This window comes from Carassius gibelio, chromosome B9, assembly GCF_023724105.1.
Source record: "Carassius gibelio isolate Cgi1373 ecotype wild population from Czech Republic chromosome B9, carGib1.2-hapl.c, whole genome shotgun sequence".
Lineage (NCBI taxonomy): Eukaryota > Metazoa > Chordata > Actinopteri > Cypriniformes > Cyprinidae > Carassius > Carassius gibelio.
Genome location: NC_068404.1, coordinates 21,387,106 through 21,411,724, shown reverse-complemented (window position 1 = coordinate 21,411,724; position 24,619 = coordinate 21,387,106). Strand labels below are relative to the sequence as shown.

Below are 24,619 nucleotides of genomic sequence, written 5' to 3'. Positions count from 1 at the left end.
TCAAAGAGGCCCGTCATTACCACCAGCGCCGAAATTGGCAGCGTTCTTTACTTTAACCAGAAGCGTCTTGGCTCACGATAACCGTCTCATGCCGTCATGCTGCGAAAGTGAGATGATTTATGGGCGGCTGCGATTTTTTTTTTACAACATTTACGACCAGGAGCGGCACTGCCAGCATCAGCGCCATTGGACGCATAGATAATGAACTGCAAGGAAACGTTTCCCGGCAGCCCTCCTCTTTTCTACGGATGAGAGGATTAGGCTCTTAATTAGTGCCTCCAAAGGGAAAGCTCAATTTACGGGATAGCAACAGAGTACCGGGGGGAGGAGGGTGCAGGAAAATGTCTAACAGGCTTGAATAGGGGCCTCCCATTAGAGAAGGGAAAGGGGGATGGGAGGATGAGAGACAAAAGGGGTGCATTCCTCCAGTACCATGATTCCCAAAGTTTTTCAAAGAAGGAGGGGGTACAACAGCCTCAAATTTCTGGATGATCCTTGAAAATAGGAGGTCATGGAGGTAATGAGGAAATTATCATAATATACCATATCACGATATAAGATTAAGATATAAGGTTAAACCATCCACAAGAGCAAAATTAAATATTATGGTACGAGTAAGTTTCTATAACATGGTAAAAGAATATATCTATATTATCATATAATTTATTTTAAATAATAATAATTATAATAATAAGTATTATTATTATTATTATTTGTATATATCTTTCAAACATGTATATAAAATTACATATTTATTATATATATATATATATATATATATATATATATATATATATATATATATTACAAATTTTCTTTAATTTAAATTATAAAATTAACTTATAATTTAAAAACTTATTTCAATACTTTCAATATTTATTTTAAATACTTTCAATATTTTAACAAATAAATACTAATTACTTAAAATATTATTATTCAAATTTAAATAAAGTCGTCATTAATGTTTTAATTTTAATTTTATAGATTTATTTATTTACTTACTTATTTTTGGAACTTAATAAATGTACACCAAAAAGATTATTCACAACAAATGTATTCACAGCACAATTTCTACTGTTTGACACATTTCTGCCATCAGAGCTCATTTATGACAACATCATACTGCCCAGCTGTACAAAAATGTTGGCTCTATTAAGACCTGTTGCTGTAAAAATGGGGCTGAAGGGGGAAGCAAAGGGGAGCGGATCTGTTGTTTTCAGTTCTTTCCAGTGATGAGTAAGACTTAAGGAACCTATGTGTTTCTTTGTGCCATGCCGCCTGGTGCCCATAAATCATTGCGGTAGTCCTGTTCTATCCATTGAGTGCCCTTTCTTGTAGGAAACCTTTCAGTCAAGTCATGCTTTTCCCACCATTGTTCCCAATTTAGGGGTCCACCTGTTTACTACTTTTAGTGTTCTAAATGTTTACACAGGACCTTATCCTGCAAGTGTATTTTTTCAGTTGGCTTCTCCTAACCTGACCAACATGTTTTGGATGCTGAACGTGTAATTTAAGTGGTTAGGATGAGCTTTACATTAATACCTATGTACAGAATGAATACAGCTCCAGACAAAATTTTAATGAATGTTTAAACATGTCAGCTTTAAATCCTGTTCATTTTCAGTCAAAGATCTCACTGTAAATAAACTAATCCTATGTTTTGGTGGTTGCTGAGGTGAACTCAGGTAAAGAGGCACTAGAGAGCAGCTCTAATGCAAGGGTCTCATGAATGCAACGCACACAGAGCAATCTGCTAGCCTCCCCCATACCTCTGAAACCAAGCTTTGCTAAAGTGTCTTTCTAACAGACTGCAACTGAAATGTTTACTTGGCGGCAATGAAAGCATAAAACTAAATAAACAAGAACCCATGAGTAACACATGTAGCTTTTTTCCTACCCACACTGGAAGGGAGGTCAGAGAGGGGAGACGTAGGGAAAATGTTAGTCTATATGTCTCATCTCATTGAAGTCTAAACGAAAGAACACAAACAAGACTAATTAATGAGAGTGCCTCGTCATTGTGAATAACTAATAATATTTGGCTGGACTGACTGAAGCTACAAGTTGCTACTGTGTGGGGCCATGTTTCAAAGTAAAATAAAATAAAATAAAATAAAATAAAATAAAATAAAATAAAATAAAATTAAATTAAATTAAATTAAATTAAAATTAAATAAAATTTGGTTTAATGAGTAATAATATGTGGCAGACTGAAGCTACAAGTTGCTAATGTTTGGGACACTGTTTCTTTAAAGCATCCTAAATAAAATAAAATAAAATAAAATAAAATAAAATAAATGTTATATACTTAAAAAATGCAATAAAAATTTGGTTTAATGAGTAATAATATGTGGCCGACTGAAGCTACAAGTTGCTAATGTTTGGGGCACTGTTTCTCTAAAGCATCCTCAAAAAAAAAAAAATATTTTTTTTAAATAAAATAAAATAAATATATATATATATATATATATATAAAAAAAAAAATAATAAGAAGAAAAATAAAAATAAAATCACATGTTTTACATAGATAAATAAATAAATCTGACTGCAGATTGCTCAAATGCAGAAAATAAAATAAACTGGAGTGTGCCTACAAAGACTTAAAATGCTATCTGCATTGGCAGTTCACTGTATTTCAGAGCAAACTTGGCCTAATTTTTCGTGCACACTCCTGAGACACTTTTAGTGGTATCTTGTATCAAAGCTATAAGTTCAAAACATCCATGTGTTTAACTTCGGGACAAAAGTCAACTGCGAGTCTACTAGATTTTGTTCACACACTCGTTTAACTCCTCTTAGAGCTCTTGTAAATATTGTCAGACGAGCAGAAGCTTGCCTCTGTCTGTCTCTCAGAGAGCTCTCTACACAGGGCAATATTTATCTTAGTGCAGGCTGCAGGGAGGGCTAAAGCACAAGAAAGGGGTCTAGGTAAACACTTCAGAGGGGTCTGAGACGGCCCTCCAACACTTTACTGAAAAGTGCCAGTGACTGACCTCACAGCTCAATGGCACGGTGCTAACTAGGACAGAGACAAAGCGGGCAAACAGCCAACTGTTTGAAGATAGAGCCTGCAGTGCTAAATAGGGGATGGGAGGATGGGGGCAGAGGAAATGCCAAAACTCCACTGAAGCTGTTATTTACAGCATTAGAGCGTAGCATTAAGACAACTTGTGCTTCTCCCAATGTAGTGGTTACAGTCTTAACTTGTCCAGGTCACGTTTCACCCCACAAAACAACTACACAGATCTCTGGAATATTTCATTTCAAGTGGGTTAATAACCACATCATCTACCTAATTCTCATTACCACAATGCAATAAAAAAATCACATAAATACTACAAAAACAACAAAACCCAATTACATCATATTTAAAGCAACAAAACATTTATTTACTGGTAGCAGTAAAACTATAAAGAAACATGTTGTTAATTGAAATAAAGCTGAAATACAATAAAATATATATATTAGATGAAAGACCTAAAAGAAACAATTAGACAAAAAAATTGAAATGATGCATTTGCAAGTTTAAGCTAATTGAAAGAAATTAAGTTTGAATTTAAAAATGTCTAATTTAAAACATACATCACACAACAATCACATAAAATAAGTTATTTATGTGCTTTTGTATGAATATATTATAGTGAAATAAGTTAAATGAAGTGAAGTGAAATTTATATAAATGAGTGAAATACCTGTATGCATTACGGTAATGACTTAGAATGAATTATGCTAAACAGTCAAAAAAAATCACAACGTGAAAAAAATGCAACAGCCCTAAAAAATTGTGCACAAATTCATGTAAAAAAAAAAAATGCTCTTAATTTGTTATAAATTTCGTAATGATTTGTTGCAGGTCTGCATGAGGTTCACCTGTTCACAGTCAAATATAAAAATAAGAAAGCTTTAAAGGGGGGTGAAATGCTCGTTTTCACTCAATATCCTGTTAATCTTGAGTACCTATAGAGTAGTACTGCATCCTTCATAACTCCAAAAAGTCTTTAGTTTTATTATATTCATAAGAGAAAGATAGTCTGTACCGATTTTTCCCGGAAAAACACGACCGGCTGGAGGCGTGACGTGTGGGCGGAGCTAAAGAATCACGAGTGCGAGTAAGCTTTTGCATTGAGAGCGTTTGGAAGCTGTGACAATACCGTGAGGAAAAAAACATCATCCAAAACAAACCATGGCTAACAGTCAGATTCAGCCATTTATTTATGATCCAGAATCAGATCCCGAGGCTGAAACTGAACGAGAGCAGCAGCAGCAGCGACGACTCGCTCCGAGCGGGGCTCGAACCCGGGTCTCCGGCATGGGAGGCGGACGCACTAACAAGGAGGCAGAGATATTTGAAACAGTTTTACTCACCGCCTGCGGTTCCAACACACGATCGTGACCCTTTTTCGTTGGGATTGCATCATCCTTAAGAAATAAACGATATGCAAATCCGTCGTCAAACTGGGCCTTGTTTGTAAAACAAGCATCTTCTAAATGCAGGGAACAAACAAAAACACTTGCACAACTCCGTTGATGCTCTGTAAAAATAAACTCCATCCACTGGTCCCTTAATGCTGTTTTTTCTTTGGTAATCTGTGCAGGGTTGTCTTGCCCTGGCAACCAAAAACACACTCCTTTTGTGACATTTCGCGACGCTCTCGCTCTGATCAGTGAATGTCTGTTGTGCTCTCAGTGCTATACAGGAGCGCGCGCTCTTCCGGTAGAAGTGCCCTTAGGACCCATAATGAAATTCCGCTCCATCTAACGTCACACAGAGCCATACTCAAAAAAAACTTTCCGAAACTTGTAACAAACCGGAAGGAGTATTTTTGGAACAGAAATACTCCTTCAAACGTACAACTTAATTTTTGAAACTTTGTCCATGTTTAGCATGGGAATCCAACTCTTTAACAGTGTACAAAAACTCAGTATGCATGAAATAGCATTTCACCCCCCCTCCCCCCCTTTAAACTGTATATGGATGTCTTTTCATTCTACGTGGTCAAACCTTACACCTACAGATAAAACTGACAATCACAACTATCAGAACATCTGTGTGATAAAGATTCGTTTAAATAAAGTCTGCAATTAAACCTTTCTGAATTACTCCGTTATCATTACCTGTGGACTGTGGTCATAGAAACGATGATGGAGAAAAATTTGGATTGATAATTGTCAGCAATTAGCTCAGTGCATAGAAAGAGAAGACAAGATTCAAGATATGTGTTGTGAATACTTAAAACAAGTGGAGACTAAAAGCCACTGGTCACAGCCTGACAGCTGGGAAGAGCAGTACAATGCACTCTGTCTGAGCTAAGAGGCAGGTCATTAACACATAATAGAGAGGGTGTCACTTTAGACACCTTAATTTGATAATTAGTGACAGGTAAAATTACACTATTGAAGGGTGACAGAATAAGGGATAGAAAAGTTTGCTGTGCCCTCAGCCAGAAAGTCACAATGAAACGCTTCAGCCTGCCTTTTCTATAGTATCTAAAGTAACAAAACGCAACACCAGGTGATTTACCAGAATAAAATGACTCATATGGAGACTGACTCCCGACTGAGGATTTTTCCTGCAGGGCAGCACATGAGCCTAATTTTTTTTAATGCATCTTAAAACATGGAACCCAAATTTCGCATTCATCACTCATGACGGCTTTGATGAACCTTTTGTTCTGCATCAGCTTTTGTCAGTAGGCCAAAAATCTAAATGACTACCAGAAGTTCTCTCTTACAAAGATATTTAGACAGTAATCAAAGCGCCTCAAAATGTTCCTGTTTTCCATTTAGTTCACTAAGGAGGGTGTTTCAACTCCTGTTTTTATTTCTTTTGTGTTTTAACACAGTATAGCTAATCCAAAAATCACCATTTACTCACCACCACGTCGTTCCAAACCTATATGACTATTGTTGTGGAACATGCAATGAAAGTCAATGAGCTACAGTTGTTTCGGTTCCCACTGATTTTCATGGTTTTGAACAAAAACATACCTCAAAGTATCTTTTTTCATGTCCCACAGAAGAATGTGTTTACAAATGTAAACAGAGATGGCAATTAGAGTAGCACATCCACACACACAAAATAAACATCTGGTCTTCTAACTTCTGTCGCGTAAAACGGAACCATGCTTTATGGAGAAATTTGATTCAAAAGCTGCTCTCCGCTCTCACAAAGTAATCTCAAAGGGCATTGAAGTTTAACAGTTGGCGCCGCCTTGATGAAGATACACATGTGCCACAGATGTATTCACATCCACGAGCTGATCCTTCAATGACTATCAGATGGTGCTCCTGCATCACTTTTTGTTTCTGGACTGCTAAAGTCTCAGTTACAGTGAGCTGATATGACATGGGTACACAGTACAGGGTATGAAGTTTAGAGAAAGAATGACAGAATGAACCATAGACAGATAAAATGAATGAAAAATTATAGGGCAGGGGGCGATATATCTAACGATATGGTCATGCGCATCTAGTCAGTAAATCTGGTTCTGTGCTAAATCGCCATCACCTGCTTTCAAATGAAGCGGCATTTAATAGACAGAGCCATGAGATCACTGACAAGCTACGCAATATCGCGTTCATTATCGCCTTTGATGAATACGCAATATGAACGCGATATTAGCGCTAATCACGGAACCAGATTTACTGACTAGATGCGCATGATCATATCGTTAGATATATCGCTCCCAGCCCTAAAAAATTACAGAATAGACAGAACGATAGAATTATAATTGACAGAATGATAGAGCAACAGATAGACAGACAGAACAATATACAGACAGACGGATGGACAGATAAACAGATGGAGGAATGTGAAATCAAATAGAATGGACAATGGATGGAAAGAAGAAGCATTAAATAGAGCAATCGATAGACAGAATGGAGTCAAGTGGAATGAACACTGGAATGTGTCACACTGAATATTCTTCTGTCTGAGCACATTATCATTAGCAGTTACAGCCAATTACAGCATCTCGGAGAATCTGACAACCTTCCATCTCAAAGCCCCTTGAGGTGTCAGAACTGGGCTACACAAACAGACAAGAACACAAGGTCTATTTAGGGGGGATATGCAGGCTCCATTTCCTCAGTTAGCATGAACACACCTGCAATAACACGTTTCAGCCATGCCTTATTCCAGGTGATTTGTCATACGTTACCAAATATAGCCTCTGATAACAGTAAGCACACTGCTTTAAATCGAAAAATTACAAATGTACAGGTTGTATAGGTATGTGGTGTTAGATATACAAAAACACATTTATTGCTCATATCTATAAATCCTATAAAATATTGAATAAATATATATAAATGGCTATTTTTTAATTCTATATTTTATACAAATGAAAAAAAAACTAAAACCTTAAATTGTAAATGCTACAAATTGATTTTGGCATCATACTAGCATAATGTAAAAAAAAAATTTTTAAGAAAAAATATGCCATATCAACTGATAGCATGCAAGCAAGCAATTAATAAATAAACAAATAAATAAATGCAGATATGATAACATTCATTCGTGGTATGAAGTTCAAAGGAAGTCTCGGGAACGTGCTTTGCTTTGTTAAATAATTTCCCATAGAAATCCATCATCAGCCTTTAAGGCAAATCAAAACACTTCTGGATTATATCTGTGCGATGACACAATGGAGGCCTGGTCTGTATGCCTGCGGTATTCACTGACTGCTTAAATTAGATAAGAGAGAGCATATTTACACTCGCGCCCAACACTACAATTCAGTCTGTCAGTGACAAGGTCTCAGTCAACACGGCTCTCAATCCATTTAGCTATTCTGTGGCTGCGCAAACAATGCTATTGTAAAGGCAGTGATGTTTATGCTGTGAAGTGGTGGGTTGTGTGGGAGAAACTATGTTCCTTTTTCACCTCCTGCTCTTGGCAGAGCCAGCACAGCACCCTCTGTCTCCAGACGCCTCTATGTCGCTCCCAGCAGGGCGAGACTCGCTTGACAGAAGACAGCGTTACCTGGACCAGACTGCTAAATGGCTATGTCCCAAAAACCAGCGTATAACTAATGAATATACATAAAGAATTAAAAGAACGTTACAGAAACATGAGGGGGGGGGGGGCAAAACAGGAAAAAAGTTATATTCTTTGTTCTCTCATCTAGTACAATCGAGTCGAGTACAAATGTAGTCAACGAAAACATAGTAAACGTTTAAATGATAACTTAAACTCACCAAGACTTTTGATCAAAAATACAATAAAAACAGTTATGTTGGAAAATATCACGTTTGATCTCTCCATAAAGATATTTCTCTTCTACAAACCTGCCAAAATTCCATAATCCACTGTGCAAATATCTGACCATTCTGACTGAGCACAACTTGCTGTCTGACATTTACTCTGCTTTCTGTTACATTTGGATCTTTCATACTCGTGTTGATACCTCCATGGCTCCATGCCACGACATGTCAAGTGCAGGTCTTGTTTATTCCATCATGCCGTCTTAGTCAAAGATAAGATACTATCCTACTGGATCCACGTTAAACCACTCGGCTCCAGGAAGAGGAGGGTTAGCGGGAACACTGGGGCTGGGAACAAGTCCGTATCTGCTGGTGCCTTGGGATGACCTTTTTTCTCTTTGAAGCACAAACCAAGAATGCACAGTTTACATTGTGGGAAATTACCTAAGCCACAACGGAGTTCAAATCCACACCAATTTATACCTCGAGAATCAGATGGACCTTAAACTTGGACTTTGCATGACCAAAAAACCCGCTTTCTCAACCATCTGGGTGTGTAGGCTGTGGTTCCAGCCAAATAAGTATTCATTTCATTTGGAAATCGTGTCCATTTTCCACTTCTTCTCTTAACATCAGCCAGACTTATTTTGGGAAAAAATTGTTTTAAGAATGATTGAGACTATATGCCTCTGGCAGCAGTGTGAGCTGGCTTTTATAAGAAGCAAATGAGTAAGGAAACATTTTGATTCCATTTCCCATGTACAAGCTTTCAAAATTCCAAAAGAGTTTGGTCTCTGGCAGCTTTTCCTTGCTGCCCACAGGACACACAGAAAGAGAGGAGTGAGCAGTATATATGATACTGTACATCCTGTGGCTTCCTCCAGAGACCAATGCTTCAGCAAATCTGAGCAAATAGCCATCCATGTATTATTTTCTTAACATTATTTTCCCTGCCATTTTGACCAGCAGGTTTACAGACACTTGTTCTGCAAATCAAACAGATCTGCAAAACGGAAATTCAAAGAGCCAGCTAGCTAACATGGCAAGCCCCACGTAAGGCTTCAAATTTCTTCTTACAAACGAAGAAAAGTGCACAGCAGACATTTCTGATTTCCCCCTTAGCTTTTAAACAATCTTCTCTTTGAAAAAAGATTTAGTCTAAATGGAATTGTTCTGTCATCAATTATTCGCTCTTATATGACTTACCTGACCTGGTCAATTTTTTATCAAAAGGGATTTTATCGGAAATATCTTCATTTGTGTTCCGTAGATGAACGAAGGTCTTATGGGTTTGGAACGACCTGAATTAACAACACTATTTTCATTTTTGGGTGAACTTACCCTTTCAATTTCAGCTGGTTTCTAAACAAAAGCTCAATTATGATTTCAGAACAACTCTGACTTTGCCATATTAATGTTATGGACCACTTTATTAATCAATGAATGAACACCCTAATCACTGAATCAGTTTGCCAAACTATCCAAGTAAGAATACGGTCCACCTACATTTAGTAATTCAATGAATGGTGAAAAGAGCTGCATCATGCTTCTGTGCAACTGTCTGTCCACCAGCGGTCGGAGGATTCCTCTGTTTGTTATCACTTGACCGACTGCATTTACACAGTCAACCCCCGCTGCTTATTTTGCTGGTTGCACAGTTTACTATAGCGCGTCTAGGCCCTGTCCTTGGAGTGTGTCCAGTAATGACTACTACTGTCGGCCCCCCCTCCATCTGTCTTCAACGCAGGACAATCTGCTGACACACCAACCGCCAATCTGTGGGAAATCTTTTCCTGGAAAGCAGCACATTACAGAGGCTCTGCAGCTGTGCATTTAACTGTATTAATAAATATGCTTCTAGATATTATATTTAACATTCATTTCTGTGCAGACCTCCTACAATGTTGAGCATTCTGAAAAAAATTTAAAAAATAAATAGTTGAATGTCTCTTGAGCTGCTTGATAAAGGCTTGAAGTGTGCTAACTGACACTTTGCTAATCTCCGCCCCTCTTGGTTACCGTTGCTAAAGCTTCTCACAGTCGACTGAATGAAAAGAAGCCTCATCTGGCAGCAATTACAAGTTACAACATTAGTATAAGAGGAAACTTTTTTTTTTTTTTAAGAACATACTCACTACGTATAGTACTGTTCCTGTAGGGACATTTTTGTTTTTATGTTAAGGGAAATAAATAAATGGCGATGTGGAAATTTTGACTTTTTTATATAAATGAACTAAAATCAATATTGATAACATTTTAAATGCTACAAGTAAATGTATTTATTACAAAATTACAACATACAATATAGAAAAAAAGTATACTGAGTAATTTAATAACACTATTCAAATGTTCTTTTTAGGAACTCTATGATCGAATATTGTTCATGTAAAAAAAAAAAAAAAAATGATATACACCTGATATTAAAATATGCTTTTTTATATATAAATGACAAAAGGAAAACTAAAATCCACTTGAAAAAAATATTTAAAATATTCAAATGCATTCAGTCATCCCACAATTATGAAAACCAATTTAAAAAAAAATTACAGTTAACATCGTATTAAATTATTTGTTGCTAAACAATAACTTTAAATCAGGTATTTTAAGGTGAAACATGGAAAAAATAACTATGCACAATTAAATATCAATCAAATATCAGGGAATATGATACAAAATATTTTGTGCATCTCTAAATGCCTGTAGCTGCATCTAAGCCGAAATAAAAATGCATCATTACAAATATTTAAAAAGGGCTTTTCGTATCATTAAGCAACCACTAAAAAGGCTTGCACATAGTTTTTGTACTGTAAATGATGAAGGAGTGTTATGAAGTGAATATTGTCTTTGTTTATCCTCCGTAGATGTCTGTAACACTTCAGAAATGCTCTTCCGGTCATGCTTCACTGGGCTGCGGGTCTGGCTCAGGGTTGTGTGTGGGTAGAAGTTCACACCCTGTTCTCATTAACGACAGTCCAGATGTGTTCGTTCACTGGACACTACATTTCATTCGATATATAGATAGATAGATAGATAGATAGATAGATAGATAGATCTTTCATTTACAGTAAAGGGACCGACAAAACACCTGTGTGAGAGCGAGTCTCCACAGCCTTTGAATCCACACAAGGAAACATAAAAAGGATGGAATTATCTCAGAGTTTGAAGTTAGGACTAAACGGTGCATGCTGGGAATGGCACGCTATTAAAAAAAAAAAAAAAAAAACAGAGCAGGGGAGTGGGCTAATCCCCCGAAGCATCCATATATTGCTCCTTACTCGTCTCCCACTGCTTGTAAACGGCCTGGAATGTAACATGTTGTCTTTGGACCCCGTGTGTGTAGATGTCTCCAGTATAGAGAGATTTATGTGCACAGAGTCGCAGACGTTGCCTAAAGCTCCCTCTTTTTGACTTTTAACAAGGGGCTTTGAAGCAAGAGTAGAGCCTTCCAGCATTAAAGTAATATCAGAGGCACATTCTTTCATTCCTTAGTCAGTTATGCATTGTATCTTTGTGTTGCGGCTGTATCTTTGTCAACGCGTTATGTCTGGCAGATACAACATCTGAGAAATGGGTCAAGAAGAGTTTGTCTTTGCCCATGTAGTAGTCAATCTTCTCTCGTGCGAAGTTTGCGAGGCATAAGAGCGCATTTTAAAAGAAGCAGTACTTTCAGAGCACTTTAAATATTCCTCAGAACTCAGATGTTAACAGTATACATATATTATTCTTTATTTTCAAGCACACTAATGTTCGAAATACACCAGACATTTTTAACATCAAACTGTCGAAAAGTAAAAAGACTAAAACCCATGTGACCGAATTCAACTCAAAAAAGGGAAAAAGTGCACTGGACTTCCTCTTTCCAGTCTGGTTCTGTATGTAGGGCACAACTTCTCTGACTTTTACTTTCTTTAATGAGTGTGGAAGGGAACGGAGCTACTTCTTCAACTTCTTGATCGGAATCTCATGTTTTTCAAGTAGACTTTATGCCACAATCAAATGCCTGTGGACTCTTCGAAAAAACAAAATCAAGACATCCCCCTGCTTTCACTTACCATATCTAATCTTTAAATCCCCTTTTGGGGCTGGTCAGTCCCCCATGTGAAATTTAAGATGAGGAGAGCAAGGGGATCTTGGAAAGCCATTTACTTAACTGTTTATAAAAGCCACATGAAGGAAACTTTGCACAAATCCCCTTAACCGCTGGTGAAAGAGCCTGTTCCTACATGGACTGAATGAACAGCGAGTACAAGAGCGCGACTGGAAACGAACAAAATGGAAAGAAATATGAAGCAAACTATGCACCGATAGCAATAAAGTGATCTCTTCGTTTTTCTTGCCAAGGTAGGATCGAGGCTAGGTGCCTTTACACCGTTTTGGTCACCTTTTGGGAAGCCGAAATGGAAGTGTTTCCCACTTCAAAATGATACCAATCTTCTGCAAAGACTGCAGTCTGTTCCAGATAGTGGGCGGTCATACATCTGACAGGAAGAAAAAATTAGACTCAGTCAATAGGCCTTCCTGTAAGCTGCCTGCATGACTTCTCGGGTGTCGGGCAATGGTGGTGTCAGTATTGACTGAGATAGTTTCAAAACCAATACAAAGAGTAACTATTTGCTTCATGCACTAAATTTGAAGGGTTTGTGCTAGTTTAGTTCATGGCAGCGTTATGACATGAGTAAAGCCAGCTGCACACTGGACAAAAAGCACCGCAACTCCAGAAAACTTTGTTCTCAAGTTCAAGGCGGCTGTCCAAAAAAGGGAATCTAATCACCATACAGGCCAAAGTTCACTTCAGGAATGAACAAAGTAGCATAAGTGAGAGGCACAGAGTAATGACTTGAATTTCACCACAACACGTTGTTGTAAAGCTAGAAACAATTGAATATAAGTCATATAAGATACTTTTTATAATATTTGTACCTTTTTTTCATCATTTTGGAGAGTGTTACAGAAAAAAAACATCACATTGTGTGTTCCACAGAAAAAAGAACAGTCACAAAAACTTACCATACTTCTAAGACATTACAAATCGGTTCATGCGAGACAAAAAACCTACAACACCAATATAAATGTGGCATGCTCCTGCTATCCTGTCAGAGATCCCCTTTCACTGGAACAGAAAACTCACTGCAGCGGAAGGGCCTCATTTAGAGACACAGAAAGGCAAGGCAGAGGGGGAAAAAGAATAAATCCCTTTCTCAGGAAGATTAGTAGCTGTCCCTTTAGAGTGGGCTGTGGATGGAGCAGCTTTTCAAGCCACATTTTTCTCTGCCAGTGGCTTGACCCCCGGTGCATTGCCTCTCTCCCCAGGGCTGCCCGCTGTACTGCTCTGCTCCTCCCATCCAGCCTCCCTACCCCTTCTTCACCGTCTCTACGGAGACCTAATCAGGAGGGATAAAGAAATACCTCTCTGAAATGGTGCTGGAGACCAATCTAGAACCGATTTCACTAATGTAAAAAAGGTGATTCTGAGCTGGAAAAATCAACTCCGCCTGCTTATACTGAAGCAGGAACCAGCAATGTCACAGCGCAGGAGGTGGGATAACATCTTGAAAAATGTATCACGGTTTGTTTACACAAAAATATTAACCAACAAAACAGTTTTCATCATAAATAAGATTTTTTTTTTTTTTTTTTTTTTTTTTACTTGAGCACCACATCAGCATTTTGAATCATTTCTGAAGAATCATGTGACACTTAACCACTGTTGGGAACGTTACTTTAAAAAAGTAATTAGTTATAGTTACTCACTACTTGTTCCAAAAAGTAACTGAGTTAGTAACTTAATTACTCTATAATAAAAGTAACTCATTACCAGGAAAAGTAACTATTTGCGTAAATGTTAAAAAATAAATAAAAAAAATAAAAAGTTGCTATAAGTCAAATAATTTTAATTTTAAAAAAAAATTATTTTTTTTTTGAAGCAGTTTTCACAAGTCAGTTAGAAAAAGTAGAACAGACAGGTGTTCGTACATAACTTTCAATATTTATTGCACGTCAATAGACAGCAAGAGTTTTATCCTGCACTTCCAAGTATTATCTTTGTGAGAAACATGTTTTTGTCCACTAGCTTTGTAGATGCGTGTGTCACATATTACATGTACACATTACATGCACATTCTTGCCTTTGACCAAAATGAATTTGAATTAGTGCTAATATCTCCACCTTGAAAATACCAATTTTTCATCGGATTGCTCCTGACTCGCTATCTCTGCTGCTGCTGCGAATCTCGCGTGCGTGCGTCTGTGTGTTTGACGCCACTGGCGTAAAAACACTGGCTCTGATTGGCTACCATGAAAGACATGACTGCCTTAGTCAATCATAATTGCTTATCTCGTTATTAACCCACCTCCTCACTCGCTGTGTGAGTCAGGGGTGCGTTCAGATTACATAGTTTATTAAACCAATGCATAGTAACGCACCACATTTAACATCCAGTAATGTTAACGGCGTTATAATGACCTGAAAATAATTAGTTAGATTAACGTTACCCCGTTACTGAAAAACAACGTCGTTACCTAACGCCGTTCTTTTAAACGCCGTTATTCCAAACACTGCACTTAACACTGGAGTAACGGCTGCTGACAATTCAGCTTTGCCATCACAGGAATAAATTACATGTTCAAATATATTAGAATAGAAAATGATTATTTAAATTTTTAATGATATTAATGTTTTTGTTGTATTGTGATCCAATACATGCAGCCAAGCGAACCGACTTGCGTTGGATCATGTCAGGACAAATTAAATCTGAGAACACTGGTTTAAATTGGTCTTGAACTGGTGGGAAAGAATGTGCTGTGGCTGGAGGAAATTCTTTGCAGATTTTCCTTTGAAACCCTGACACCTTTCCTTTTGCCTGCTCTGTATCATGTACCTACACCGAGCACACAATGTTTCGAGGTACTGAACAAAAGTTGGACCGTGCAGCTAATAAATCTTGTAGATCCCCTGTAACCACTAAACTGACCTCAATAAAACTAATTCTGCACCATAAAAGTCTGAACAAAAAGCTGTAAATAGACATAAAAGTGAGATGAAACAAAAGGTATTGAATAGCTCAGAAATGCTTTAAATAAGTTGAGCCGTGCTCCTGGAGATCTCTCGCCCTGCAGGATTCAGATCTTCTAACTCTAGTCAAACACACTTGACTCAGAGAATCCAAGTCTTCAGATTCATTGGCAATTACAGGCAGGGTTTGAAATAAACCATGCAGAGAGGCAAATCTCCAGAGACAGGACGGAGTGCATGTGGGTAACTGGCCAAATGTTTTTGCAGAAGAACTAAGCATTTCTTCATATATTGCATTTGTTGAATTAATGAATTGCTTTTCAGAGTTTAAGGGTTAGTATCAGTCATGTCTTTCCTTATGTTGTTCCAAACCCATATGACTAACATTCTTTTATTGAACACAAAAGCAGACTTTTTAAGGAATGTACTGGTCGTTTTCAGGATTCATAAATGACTCAAAAGCACCATTTAAGTTGTTCATACAATATTGTGCACTATATTTAATGCCTTCTGCATTCAAAATGAAATGTATGTGTTAAAAAAAATGTCTTGTTAAATGCTCACAGATACACAGGATGTACATGAGTCAGAAACCCTGCTGGAGAAACCCAAGAAAAGGTTATGTATGATTTGAATCATTCGGACCAGTTTATGATTCATTGAAAAGATCAGACTAATAAGAATCATTTGTTCAAGAATTGGGCATCGATTCTTATCTCACAAACAAGTTAAGGAGAGCTAGATTTTAATAAGTTAACAACGAACTCAATTTTCATTCATATGGAACATTTAAATGATATTATTTGAAGCCTAAAAGCTTCAAATATTCATGTATAGAATACAACCATGGCATTCTTTCATTTTTATTTCCTTTTGTTTCAAGGAAGAAAGAAAGTCAAAGGTCAGGAATGACATCAGGGTGAATAAAGGAAAACAGAATTAAAATTTATTGGATGAATCATTCCTTTCATACTTAATTTTATCCTTAATGAAAAATCACATTGACTGCAAAAAACAAAAAAATATATAGACATAATAATTAACAGTCTACTGATCGCTATCGGACAATACATAAACACATAAAATAACATATGCATAATTAATACACATATTTGTTGACTTTTTCCATGTTATATGGGTATGCTGCAACACAGAACTGCAGTGTCAACAATAACCAGAATGTATTATAAAAAAAAAAGATGAGCATTATATCAAAAAATGATTTTCTCATTTTACTGGCAGGCCAACAAACTCTATTGGTGTCACCCAACACTATTAAAGTATGTCATACAATGAAAAACTACATTACCATCTCAGCACAGACCCCGGTGGCCAAAAACCATGATGATAACAAGCTCAGACAGCCATGATTAGTAATACATATCTTCTGGTCTCCAGTGGTGAGAACAAGGTCCTTCACTATCATTGAGGTTTGCATTCAAAAGTCTTCAAACTAGCCAAAAACTAACAAACAACAACACACAAAATATATTACCATTCCTTGAGTATTTCCTGCTATCATACTTTTCAGGTTTCTAAATATGCAAACCAACTCTTTTAATATTCATTAAACCCACGACATCATACACTGAGACAAAATATAACATCCTTCCAAAGACCGGGCACACCGACCGATGCCCTATTTCTCCTTTTGTCTTAAACAATTTATAATCATTGCTTTCTCATGGCAGGCCACCAAACCCCTCATTAAACAGTAAGATGCCATAATATGAGCAGGTCATTAGCATTTCAAAGGTCTTTCACCATCTTCATGTTTGTCAGATGGACAGCGCAGTCCACTGCTCTCCCTGAAGCTTTAATAAATTTATAACATTTATACTCTGGAGGTAAGAACAAGGTCTTTCAACCTAGTTAGAGAAGGGTTTTCATCACACATTCACTGACATCTTTTAAACATGTACAGCCTCTTGTCCATTCTCTTCACTCTTTCCTTTGCATCTTTGAGTCAACTAGTGTGATACATAAGCAAACCGGACTGATATGCAATATATTTACATATGCATCTCAGACAATTATGAACACATCTTTTGCACAACCTAGGGTGTTAAAGGGAAAGTTCACCCAAAAATGAAAATTATGTTATTAATTACTCACCCACATGTCGTCCAAACACGTAAGCCCTTTATTCATCTTCAGAACACAAATAAAGATATTTTTGATGAAATCCGAGAGCTTTTTGACCCTCCATAGACAGTAACGCAACTGACACGTTCAAGGCCCAGAAATGTAGTAAGGAAATTGTTAAATAATCCATGTGACATCAGGGGATCAACATTGATTATATGAATGTGATAACCTTTCAGAATGCTGGCTCCTGCGTCAGCAGCACCACGACAATTAATCATGGTAGTCTTGTAAACATGCGTCAAAAACTGACATGAAAGAGAAGAAATTGTTGAATTAAGTTGTTATTTTTGTTTTCTTTGTGCACAGAGAGTATTCTTGTAGCTTCACAAAAGGAAGGTTGAACCCCTGATATCACTGGACTGTTTTAACAATGTCCTTAATACCTTTCTGGGCCTTGAACATGTCAGTTGCACTGCTGTCTATGGAGGGTCAGAAAGCTCTCAGATTTCATCAGAAATGTCTTCATATGTGTTCCAAAGATGAGTGGGTTTGGAATGACTTGAGCGTGAGTAATTAATGATCGAATTTTAATGGTTTGGGGTGAACTAATCCTTTAATTATAATTGAAAATCAATTTTTTTGTTATTATTATTGAAAATTGAAAAACGTATTTGTGCAAAATGTCAAAATTACTTTTAATTATCACTTTAAATATTTTTAATATCAACAACAAGTTAAACTACTAGGCATATCAAATTGAATAATAATAACAATTAAAAAAAAAGAAAGAAAAGTGTAGTTACTGTTAACCAAAACTAAATATCAAATGAAAAACTGTCAAGTTTAGGTTAAAGTACCAAAATGTTAACAAAATAAAGGCAATCTAAATAGAAGACATATATAATGATAAATGCACAAAACTAAAATGAATACCGAAAATATCAAAATACAAGCTAATTAAAAATAGGAATAATATTGTAATAGCTTGAATAGTGCTAATGTAACTGTTCTAAACAGTGTTCTCCTGTCAATGGAGTTTGCAGCCCAATGCTGTATTTTCGATATATAACACCAGGGGCTAAATGAGTTTAGCTAACAAGCTAAGCCTGGTCACGCAACTTAAACAAACACACAAAAAAAAAAAGCGCCACAAACACTTCGTAAGTCAAACTACTGTATAAATGGTCTTTACACAATTAACAGGAATAGGAGAGAAAGTAATATAGAGGTGCATTGCCTCATTTTCTTTTCACTAATGTAGTGGCCGGTTTTCCATTTGAGATTACCGTACCTCGTGATGCTGTGGTCGGTGAGGGCTTCTTGGGAAGGTCTGAGAAACTTCTGCCATCCAGGCCTGAACCCTTGCATTCCTTCTTTTCTGTGCTGGTGGGACTCGTGGTCTCCATGATGAGCTTGAAAGACAAAAACAACAACTGATTTATAGCGTTATTTGATCTGAACAGATGAAATGTGCAACAAACAAATAGGTAGCAGACAAAAAGAGGCGTCACAAATGCACTCCAAAAGTCCTTAAAATGCATCAAATCTTCCAGATGGCAATCAGTGGGTCTGACTGAAATGTTTCCATCATATAAACTACAATTCTAAAGAAAAATCCTTCACTTCCCTCTGCTCTGTCTGATGACTTGTCTGTTTATTTTGAGAGCTTAGAGGAGCCGCTGTAGAAATGCCATGTTACCAGAAGAGACAAAGCAGAGAGCGTGCGGAGAACCTCCTCTATGGCAGCTCTCAGAGCGCTCAAGTGCCTGTGCTGAAGGCAGATGACTTGGCAGCACGCCGCTTGTTTAACTTTGTGTAACCTACAAGATTATCCCTGGTTTAGAGCAAACAGTGAGCGGTTTAGGATTGAAAAGAGGTCCAAACTGAGGCCATTCAGTCTCTGATTGTGGCTGCCCATGGTGTTTGTTCTTCAGCAAATAAACAAGTATGTTTCATACACTATATGCAAAGCATGATGTACTCCGAATCAATTTAAACCAATAGGGCAACACATCATTTTCACATCAACACTCATATTATGTAACACCTAGTTAAACAACTAAATGTTGAATTGATTGAAGAGCTGGGTGATTCATCAAAATTGGTTTCATTTATGATTTAGACTTACATTAAGAATATAATCAAAATAAAAGATTATTGTGCAGCATTCTGTTTTGCATTGATCGGAAACTCGGAAGTACACATACTGTTGATCTTATTCAAATACAATCTTATATAATATTAACAAATAAAAAAAAAAACACCTGAAATTTTCATAACACAAATAGGGGAAATATCAGAGTGCTGCAAAAGGCAAACTATGCGTGCAAACTAAATGATGCTTTACTTTTGACCTTTTGAAAGTTGTTACATGCAAATCCAAAATATAATTTTCTTATGTTCAGCATCCTGTAAGAGTACATGTGGCCACATTCATTAGCCTTTTCTTGTGCCAGTCAAACATCCCTTTGCCAAGGTAAGCCGATTAGAGGTGGACTGTTGGAGTTGGCCAGCATCTGTCTCAGTGCTTGTTAGCCAAGAGGGTACATTTGCCATCCTGTCTCACTGACACCTCTTCACACTTTCCTTTGGAGATGCCTCCTAATGTTGCTTGTGAAGTCAGTGTTGTCATCAAATGTACACAGGCCAATTATAACAACTGGGACATTTCTATAAGTCTCTTATGGAAACCACCTTCTAGGACTTGAGGTTTTTCTTGTTCCATATCATTAGCACGATTGTTAAAAGAGAATGTTAAATGAACTGAATCACTTTTGATGACCTTAGTCAAACAGAAACATGCTATTACTGGCACTGGTCACCTTCATTTGCCAGTAAAAGGTATTACTGCAGCCAAATCTGCCTTGGAATCGACACACAGTAACAATGACTCATAAATACCTGTCAAAGATGATAATTTATTATTTCAATAACATGCATCAGAAAATTTCTCGCCACCGATATCTAGAGAGCAAAGCCAACATAATATATAGATGATTATATAAATGAACAAACAAACCATCACTGCCATTAAAAAATTAGGGGGCAGTACATTTTTTTTACAAATGTTTTTGGAAGAAGTATTTTTTTATTTAAAAAAATACAGTAAAACTGAAGTATTTTTACAAATTACACAAATTACAAACTGTTTTCTTTTTTTAAATGTAGTTCCATTGTAACATTTCTTACTATTATCAATGTTAAAAATAATGTCTTAATTTTATTGTAAATCATAATTCTTTTCAGAATTCTGTGATGAATAGAAAGTTCAAAAGAACCACAAAATAAAAAGAAAATACATAAAATAAAATAGTAATTTTATGTAACACAAAAAATGTCTTTAATGTCACTTTTGAGCATTTTAACAAATCCTTGCTGAATAAAAGTATTAATTTCTTTAAAAAATAAAAAATAATAATAATACAAATACCCAAAGCTTTTGAATGATATATATATATATGCCATTTCTTTTAAAATGCATGAATGGATCAATGAATGAAATCTATTCAACTTTTCACTAAATTTTGAAAATTGTGCTCTATTCAATGGCAGGCCTGTTGGTGGTTCTAAAGCTAAGGCTACCCATCCCAAAAAAGCCAAAATTCTACCAATTGATTTGCATAGCCGATATATAAAGTCCCTCATACTACTCTATTCCAATCCAAAGCCAAACTCTGACCCTTTGACGAGAAGATCTGACAGTACAGGTGTGCGTAACCGAGTGGACAGGTGGTGGTGAGGGTGAAAAACGACAAGAAAGCTACTCTGTTCTTCTGCGTGGCTGCTCTGACAAATGCAGCGTGTGAAAAGGATCAGAATCTCAGGTCCGCATGACAGAGGGGTGTGAGACCACGCAGGCTTGTGGGCTAATCCTCCATAGCCGCCCCCCTACCTACTGCTGGGCCAGAAAGTTCAGTCGTGACCGTTCCCAAAATCCCCCCTTTGAACACTCCTGCTCACAGGCTGACCGTGTAGACCCCCTTAACAAATTCTCCGTCACACATAATGATTAGAGCTGAACAATTCACCGAAGGAGGAAATTTGATTCACTTTATACTTGTTGTAAATTTGATTTCCTTCTAGGCAATAGTTTGACAAAAGCAGGTGAAGCCAAGCAATAAAACTGGACAAAATCCACTTCATCTTCACAACTTTCCCTCCATTCTGAGGAATGCAATTACGCCGACTACTTAACACCAGCAATTATGTGGACTCGGTACCAAAGTGTCAAAAGTGTTTTTCTTCCAGGAAGCTCCATGAACTTTTCTTCATTTTTTCCCCTGAATGCATGACAGGCAGCTTTGACTGCTTCTTTCAGTGCCTGTAATCAGTCTGAAAGGAAGCAACAGGTGTGAAAAAAAGACCATCCACCCCACAGGACTGGGAGGGTGAAAAAAGGACAGGTCGACAAAACCCAAAGATAATGAGAGAGAAACCCCTGTGGCCCTTCTGAACAATCGAATGGATGCTGAAGAAACACCATGTACCATCTTATACAGCTGAACATTTTCTATCAATAAGTAATGAGTGCAAATCTAGAAGCACATGCTTCTCGGATAGCATCATAAGCTCAAACCACAGGATAGATACATAAATAAACAGCTAAATTAACAAATAAACACATTCGGTATGCTAATGACATGAGCATGTTTGGTGTGGAGCTTCATTCCTTTTCAACTGTGTTACGGCTTGCCTCACACAACACAATGGAATGCAAACTTTCTCTTATTTGAAGATCTCTCTAGTCTTCTTTGGCACCTTATCTTTTGCACTAAACCATGCTGAGCGGTCATAAATGCAATTGTGAATTATATTCAAAAGAACTCATTTCTAAGTGATTAGACAAGACAAGACTGTTTCCTTATACTTAATAATAATTGTGTGTTCAGTGGCCGTTTGCATGTGGAAAGTGTCATCTTGTTATCCAGGAACATGGATAGCATTACAAACATGAAGTGCATATAAATGTCATGAGGTCAACAGGGTCAGGCAAGTGACTCTAAAATGGTTATCAGTTATTGCTTTCTCTATATTATAATGGGATCACTTACTTCCACTCAGCCATAATTACATCACTTTTGAGTAATGCCTTTAGGACGCTACAACACCTTTCCATTATCAGATAATTTAAATTATTATTATTTTTTTTTTTTTTTAAGAAATTAATAATTTTATTTAGCAAGGATGCATTAGATTGTTCAAAAGTAATAGTAACATGTTTCTTGAGCATTCAGCTCTGCTTCTTCATTGCAGGAATATATAACATTTTGAAAATATATTCAAATACAAAACAGTTATTTTAAATCATAATAATATTTCACAGCATTGCTGTTTTTACTGTATTTTTTATCAAAAGAATGCAGTTTTGGTGAGCATATGAGACATTCCAAAAATTATTATATATTTTTTTATTCTTACGGACCACAATTTTTTAAATGGTAATATATGCATCAATGCACATTTTATATCAGAACAATAACTGTGCTTTTATGACTGATAAGACTGTAATACCTTGCAGTAAAAACTGCTTAATGATGATTTTAGTAACAATTTTTTTTATTGTAAAATGTTATCACAATGCATGCAACATAAAAAAAAAAAAAATTGGGAATACTGTTCGGTAAATTTTTACCTACAGTCAATCTTGGTCATTTAAAGTTAAAATGATTTTTGCAAACAATATTTTATGCCATTCTAATACAACCAATGAAGCCTTACCATTGACGTATGGTACAGTAACATTTCTAAACTAGATGTGCTTCCGTTCTTGCTCTCCACTGTTTGAAGAAAATCATCTTCATTTTTCTTTGATGTTTACTCTGCATAATCATCAACCCACATGAAAGATCTTGTTATTTCTAGAATATAATAATGCTGCACAAACTCAATAACACAATCAGAATCTCTCACTATTGACCTCCATAACAACCAAGAATGTTTCAGAGAACTACAAGATCCTCCTCTGAACACTGACAGGCCTGATGAGTTGGCATGCAGAATCAGATATACCCCGCTGACCAGCAAGGAAACGTCTCAAAGACCAAAGGATGACCTTACCCATCCCCCCCAACCCCTAAACCCCTGCATATATGCAATATCCTGTGGTTGATCTCTTTGTCCTCCTAAAAATCTGAAACAGATGTTGACTTTACAACCAAGTCTATCGTTTCAGAAAGCTTCTCAGCGAGGGTCAAAGCGAAGCTCTGTTGAGTGTGCTGAGAATGTTGTTGTATATGTTTGTGCACCTAATTAAATCGTTATGAGAGCTGTGTTTATACTACAAGTGTTTATAAATAAGGTGAGGCTTACTGAGAGGATACTTTAACAGAGCGTAGTGCAGCTGTTGCGTGTCACATCACAGATCTCACGAAAGAATTTGCTCTCTCTGCACACCATTTGCTCGGGTCACTAAACCAAATGGGTAGTTAGCGCTCTCTCGCTTCAGGCCCAGCTGTCATCCCTCCGTCTGTCCTCCCAGAAAGAAACAGACACAAATGTTAATTACACGCTTGTGAAGGCAATTATAGTTGTGGTGTAATGTAGTTTCAACGTAATTAGCAGTTAACTTACTGAATGGGACGTATTTTATTGTACACTTTGGCTCGGCAGCTTGAGGGTGTTCGGTATCATTACGGGTAAATATCATTACGTAATTATAATGAATGCCAACTGAACAACCAGCACATGGCTGTTTTTGTGATTATGCATGTTTTTAAACAGCCAATGCATTTTAACAAGGGTTAAATTATTTATTTATTTATTTTAATTGGTCGGTAACTATGGAGGCCTTAACCTGCATAAATTAAAATAAATAAAGAAATGACTTCACAAAACAAATACAATCCTAAATTAAGTACTCATATGATCTTTGTATTACTTTCCCTTTATTAATTATTTTCTCGTTTATTTTAAACTTTATATTTTTCTTAACTCTAATTTTTTATTTTAACTTTTTATTCATTTATTTTATATATATATATATATATATATATATATATATATATATATATATATATATATATATATATATATATATATTTTTTTTTTTATAAATATGATCCTCCATAAATATTCAGTCTAAATACATAAACAAAATCCCTGTGATGCATGCTTTTATAAAATTGCAACAAATAAAAGAAAAGAAAAGAAAAAAAGGCAATGATAAAATACAGAGATTTTCCATTTATTATTTATTTGTTCATATTGTTCGTATTAAATGTATTGTTTCATTTTAATAAATAATCTGAACAAACCATTCTTAACTAATAGTGATCATAATAAAAAAAAGCGAGCCTAAATGTAGACTGTTTATGG

The 24,619-nt window shown here is 36.4% G+C and overlaps 1 protein-coding gene across 1 annotated transcript in view; it reads right to left on the bottom strand.

Moving 5' to 3' along the window:
• Positions 1-24,619, bottom strand: part of LOC127965409 (zinc finger protein GLI2) — a 70,921-nt gene that overhangs the window by 39,439 nt on the left and 6,863 nt on the right. Inside the window, exon 2 of the mRNA XM_052566217.1 lies at positions 18,597-18,717. Within this exon, the coding sequence (XP_052422177.1) occupies positions 18,597-18,711 (115 nt within the window). The 5' untranslated portion in view covers positions 18,712-18,717. The remainder of the gene's footprint in view (positions 1-18,596; positions 18,718-24,619) is intronic.